We start from the raw sequence: 6,381 nt of genomic DNA, 5'->3' as shown, positions 1-6,381 counted from the left end.
TTACCATTAATGTAAAAATGTGTTTATTCACAATCCTTGAGAAATCACCATTCCTTCAAAAAATTCTTTATGAACAAAAAGCCAAGAAAAATTACAGTAGTAGCGTATGCCAAACCGAAAATATACATCTGATGTGTATAAACTTTAAAAAGCATTAACCCAGGCAATGTGAATATAGATTACCTTTAAAATATTTCCACTGACACAGCTACAATTTAAATAATTTTAAGACAGACATAAATAATAGCATTACCTAATGTATATTTACATATTTAAAGTGTTATATTTATTCTGTGAGATTAAAAAGGAGATAAAACTATATATGTCATTGCTTAGCAGTTCAAATATTGAAAGGGCCACATGATTTTTTAAGTACAGCAGGAACTTTACGTTACTATTTGTATCTGGACCTTCCTATATTTTTGAAAACATGCACTGTCATCATTGCAAGAAAAAGAAAAGAAAAAAAAACACTAAGGAAAACCCAAAAACACTTTGTTTACTAAAATCATACTCAGTCCTCAGCAAAATCAAAGAAAGCAGGGAGTGTTTTATATCCCTGGCCTTTTATATTGATATGTAAACTTTAGAGAAAAGAAGAGCTCATTGCCTATCACAAAATGCAGTTATATATTGATATACTTAGTTTCATCCCATTAAAGCACCTTGTACTACAAGGCAAAGAAAACTTAATAAAATCAATGGAGCCTTTCATATCAGAAAGGATTTTATTTACTTTGAAATACCCGTAATTACCTTTTTAGATTTTCTTTTCTTAAATCATGCAGAGAGTATGTTCTGTGTAAAATCTTTCTAAGCTCATTCATTGGAAATATAGAATTTTAAAAAAATAATGGCACCTAGAAACTTAATACTGTATATCAATTAACTTAGTCAATATAGTGGCATGTAAACTGAAGCAGAAAACCTAAATATGTATATTTTCTTAAATATTATTTATGATTATTACCAACTTGAAATGTCCAAACTCAGAAAGTTTATTTTTATGTTATTCTTTGCTCAGACTGAATCAACATTATCATACTAGGATTTGTAATAAGTGTAAAAAGAAGCCAATACTTTAGCATTTCTTAGAATCATCCATTTGAATTAATTGTGCTTACTATAGATAATAAAATTCAAAGAACTTACAGAAAAAAATAAAGCTGGAGAAAGGGAACACCATTCTAAATCTGACTCTGATGATCCCTCCTCATGCTCCCTTCACATCTGCTGAGAATGAACAAAAAAGTCTTAATATATTTCTAGTTAATGATATAGGCTTAAAAAGCATTCACAATAAAAGTAATAAAATTTTTGTTTAAAGTGAAGATCTATGATAGTAAACAAGAATGCTTAAAGAAAAGAGTTAAAATAAATTTAACTGGTGTCATGACAGGACCATTAAATTGGTCTTGAAAAGCAGAAGGCAGATGATGAAATTGCACTTAATTCTGAAGCAATTCAGATCTATCCTATCATCTCTACTCCTTTCTAACAAAATAAGCATTTACAACATGGTTTCTTACCTTCTCCTTAAAAAAAGGCTCAGCATAACCATTTATACATTCTAGTTGGTTTTTAACATTTGGTTGTAACTGATAAACAGGGTCACACTATTTTACCCTATCGAGTCTGTTGATCTGTATCAAATTGCCTTACGCCAGAATCGGACAGTTCTAATACAGGATTGACAAATCCAGAATACTCGGAATTGCCGTTATCATCCATTTCGGCACTAACAAAGTCATTCTCCCATTCCAGCCCGTTAGAATCGTCAGAGGCTGATGTAGGATTACTCCCAGTCTTCTTGCTGCTGTACTTAAGCGCTGCCCGGAGAATGTCTTCCTCTGTTTTGGACCGTTCTCTCATTGGAAGCATTCTATTCATACCTATGATTTGAAAAGAGTTTTTAGAAATCTCAGCGAAGATAAAAAGCTACATTAAGAAATTTCCCAGTTTAGCATTATATTTCTTATTTAACTGTCAGACTTGATTTATAAATTAACTTATAGCCTGTGCCATGGAGGCCTTCTTAAGGGAAATTGTTGGGGTCTAATCCTGAAGTATGCCTTAGATAAAAATAAACATTAATACTCACCACAGGGCAGTTTTGATGCAACATTGATCATCTGATAAGCTGAAATTTCTGAAGAGCCATAAATAAAACAGAATGGATGAAGGATTTCAATTGCTATCAGTGTTCGATGACCAAATCAGTATGTCTGCCAAAGTCCTTTTCTACCCACATGTTATTTCATTTCCCAGAGAATGAAAATCACTCTAATGATATTTTTCTAGCATTCACTAGGTTTCTAGTTAATGCTGGACGCCTATTATTAACTGATTTAATCTTTAACATGTCTATGACGTACAGTGCTATCATTCATTATCCTTATTCTGTAGTTGAGGAAAGGAAGGCAGATGGGTTAACTGATTTGTGGAAGATGACACAGCTAAAAAGTGGTGCAGCAAGAATTTTAATACAGTTAGCCAGGCCCCAAAGTCTGTGGTCTTAAGCTACTCTGACTTCATACCAGAATTAAGTAGAGATATTACTATTGGAAATTGTAGATCTAATTCTAAACAGAATGAAATGGTTGGTAAAGTGAAAGTGTCAAAAATTTTGGACAATGAAAGCAATGTTATTTTATTGGCAAAAGGAAGGGAGTGGGACAGAAAAGAAATTTGAATTTTAAGTACAGAATCAACACTGGTACAATTAAAATCTAGGACTGGCAAAGAGATAAGAGGATATCCTCAGACACAATTAATAATTTTTGTCTTCTGACCATACAGATTCCACTGTAATAAAAGAACATTTAAATCTGTGTAACTATTGTCTGTTATTACTGAAAAAAATCACAAAGACTCAACCTGGTAAAGCAAGTAATTTCTATAGACAAGATAAAAACATGAGCTAGATCCTAATATAATTTTGTGGATTTGTATGTAGTAGATTTACTTCTGAGGATTTATATATATCAACCAAAAAGCAGATTTTCAGTGGGCTCTGTTCTCTACCTAGACTAGTCTGTTTATTAACTATGTTAATAACTTGAATAACGACCTAGAAAGTTATCTTCAAATCTGACAGTATGGATGATACAAACAATAATTAAATGATCTGAAAGGCTTTAGATCAATTGAACAAGATGCTAAAATCATAACAAAATTTAAAGTCATCAAATATGCAATAATGTTAAGTACAGGAATGAGGAAATGGTGTCCAGCTGAGAAGACTTAAGAAAGTTGATGCGATCTTTGATAAAGCTATTCAAGTTCCCTGAGTACCTATTTCTTTTATTGATAAAACAAATTGCTTTACTAGAGAATACCTAAGGTCCATTCTATCTCAAAATTCAAAGAAATGTTTAATGCTTATTATTTTCCTTAAAATTCTAAATGCTATAACTAAGTTCTCCTTTTCAGAATGTGTATTTCTTAAAATGATAATAAAAACTTGGGTATTATTCAGTGAAATAGCTTTCTAAAACAAAATCAACATTTTAGCTACAATTACGAGTACCTGATGTGTGCCAAACCCTATACAGAAATTATCTGTATACATATAAAATCAACAACACAACATTTACTCCTCACAACATTCATCCATTCATTTGTTCAAGTACTTATTGAATGTCTATTTTGTGTCGGGCATTTTTTCACCCTAAATATATGGCAATGAAAATCAGCCTTTAAAATAGGTTTAGTATTTCCTTTTTATGATAAGCAAACTCTGCTTAGATAAACCAAGTAATTTATCCAATGTACTACAGCTATGAAAACATGCCAGTTAAAATTCAAACTCACATCCAAGTTACAGTTTCTTTTCTACCAAAAATACTAACAATTAAATCACTAACTTATAATGAACCAAAAGTTAATTAACTTTTTGGCTATAGATGGCCCACAAGGGAGCAACAATCTTTCATATTGAGTAATATCATGGGCTAGACTATAGAAACCTCAACGGACATTTATTTTCCATATTTCTAGAAACATTAAAAATAAAGTAACTTTCTAAACAATTTCCCAATAATGATAATAACTAATACAACGGAAATTTTATATGATTTTTCAAGGCCTTGCTTTTATTTCTATTAAATAAAGTAAAAGATCAAGGTAGAAGATTCATACATGCAGAAGAAGTTAAACTTTTCAGATGGAATTGTGAATTATAAAATACCTTCTTCATCTTCCCACTCAAGATCAAGGGATGTGCTGTCATCATTTCCACTAGTTGATTTAGTTTTGGTCATTAAATCACAACTGCTTTCTGTATTTGGTGTCAAAACTGTGGCATCTGATGACAGTCCTAGAATATACACCAAATATAATTAAATGCTGTCATCTGTACTCTTTCATCAAAACACTTTGTTTTGCAATAATTCTCTCTCTCTCTCTAAATATTATCATTCCTTTTAACTTTATAAGAAACATTTCTTGAAGTCATTACTTTGGTAAGTTTCTGTTAGAAGAGTATAAAGTAATTTCTTTTTTACCATCTAAGCACCAAAAACTGCAAATTTAAATGAATTATAAATTCTCTAATAAAATGAACTCTAGGTTAATTTTTTCGTTAGTTTGTTTTTTTCCCCCAATTAAGGGGAAAAAAGATAAATGAAAAGCAGCCTATATTTTCAAAAGGAACCATTTGCTAGGCAGCAGAGGAGCTTTGACTTTTGAAACTTGAGAAAACATTTTAATCTTATAAATCAACTTGTAATAAGTACAAAACTAAGTATACCTTCCTATTATTTCCTCTCACCTTTCTTTTTTTTTTTGAAAAGGGAGGGGTAAAATCAGAATGAAAATGGAGAAAGGAGTGCTTGGCTCTATAAATGAATCTACAGAAATAGCCTGAAATTTCTTTTGTTCCAAACTCCTTTTTAAAAATAGAAGATGATGTTGTATAATTAATGGCTCATTAATTGATAGATCTGGCAACACAAATAGAAGGGCTGGACCTACAGAAACAAAGCCGGAATCTCTAATTATCTGTTTTACTGTGCATAAAACATTCAAATGTACAGAAAACACTTTAAAAGACTTACTACTACTTCGAAAAACTTCATACTGTGACTTTACATTTCTCAAACAAGATTCAAAGTCATCTTCTGGTCCTGAACTGTAAGAAAATTGAAATGTATTTTTTTTACATATTCATAGTAGATACAATATACCAAATGCTTAAGTTATTGATGACCTTTTCGTTTGAAGGCCTATCAATAAGTGCTGAACAGTTATAATAACCTCATGAAAATACATCTTAATTTAGGGTAATCCTAAAGTCAAGTGTCCAAAGCTTAGCCTCAATTCAAACCATCCACTTTATAATAACAAAGTATGATTAAGGCTCTCTGAGTGAGTAGGGATATTCATGGAAAAGTGACATTAAAATATCTCTTTCAAAAAATGCTCACATATAAATTTTATTCTAAGAAAAAAGTGGGACTAATGAAAACACAAGTAAGTTATAAACAAGTCACCTAGAGGAATTCAGCTATTGAATCACTTTCTATATTGAAGATGTGCCTACTCTTAATAATATACTAAAGCCAATTTAAATAAATGATGATCACTTTTCAACTTAAAATTTTCTCAGGATTCTTCCAACGCAGGATCTTTTAGAAGCAATAATTTTTAGGGAACACATACATATATGGATATTTATCACCCTGAACTGTGTTCTATGTGGAAATAAAATTTTCTACCACAAAGAGAAGAAGAAATATGTTTTACTATTTACCTTTGATATTCTCCATTGTTGGAAGGATGATATCGTTGCATAATTCTCTGCCTCTCTTGCTTTGGAAACAGAATGTGGTACAAAATCACTCTGTTGTAAAAGTATGTTTTTTAAAAACCATTCATACAATACCAGAAAGTATTTTTTTCTAGTTAAAAAAAAATTTTATTCTTTTGAAGTCTTTTTCCTTAAATTCATCATTATTCAATTCTACATCCTTTTATTTATGGTAGAATTGTTTTCAATTTAGCAGTGTATAATTCCTAAATTATCAGAATATTCCGAGTATTGTAAAAAAGTTAACTTTTTAAACAGATATAAAAAACATTGTTGCCCTCAATATTTTTAGTATATCTAACAGCCTCCTAGTAACTGAAAGGATGATGAGGAGAAAAGGAATAGTTAAAAGAATACATGAAAGGCTCGCCGTGTGTTGCCCAATGAGTAGGGCACCAGCCACATATACTGAGGTTGGAGGGTTTGAGCCTGGCTGGGGCCTGCTAAACAACAATGACAACTCCAATCAAAAAATAGCCGAGTGTTATGGTGGGTACCTATAGTCCCAGCTACTCAGGAGGCTAAGGCAAAAGAACTGCCTGAGTTCAAGAGTGTGAGGCTGATGTGAGCTA

At 31.4% G+C, this 6,381-nt stretch overlaps 1 protein-coding gene across 2 annotated transcripts in view; it reads right to left on the bottom strand.

Annotated features, from left to right (window-relative positions):
* The window catches only part of AP1AR (adaptor related protein complex 1 associated regulatory protein), a 35,949-nt gene continuing 29,568 nt past the window's right edge, over positions 1 to 6,381 (bottom strand). For both annotated transcript variants that reach the window (XM_003798159.3, XM_003798160.3), the window contains 4 exons: positions 5,753 to 5,811; positions 5,058 to 5,131; positions 4,190 to 4,318; positions 1 to 1,892 (listed from right to left, as the gene is read on the bottom strand). In XM_003798159.3, coding sequence (XP_003798207.1) covers positions 1,627 to 1,892; positions 4,190 to 4,318; positions 5,058 to 5,131; positions 5,753 to 5,811 — 528 coding nt within the window. In that variant the 3' untranslated portion in view covers positions 1 to 1,626. The remainder of the gene's footprint in view (positions 1,893 to 4,189; positions 4,319 to 5,057; positions 5,132 to 5,752; positions 5,812 to 6,381) is intronic.

The sequence above is a fragment of the Otolemur garnettii genome, unplaced genomic scaffold, assembly GCF_000181295.1.
Source record: "Otolemur garnettii isolate 467f Iridium unplaced genomic scaffold, OtoGar3 scaffold00129, whole genome shotgun sequence".
Lineage (NCBI taxonomy): Eukaryota > Metazoa > Chordata > Mammalia > Primates > Galagidae > Otolemur > Otolemur garnettii.
This window is presented reverse-complemented; position numbering and strand designations above follow the sequence as displayed.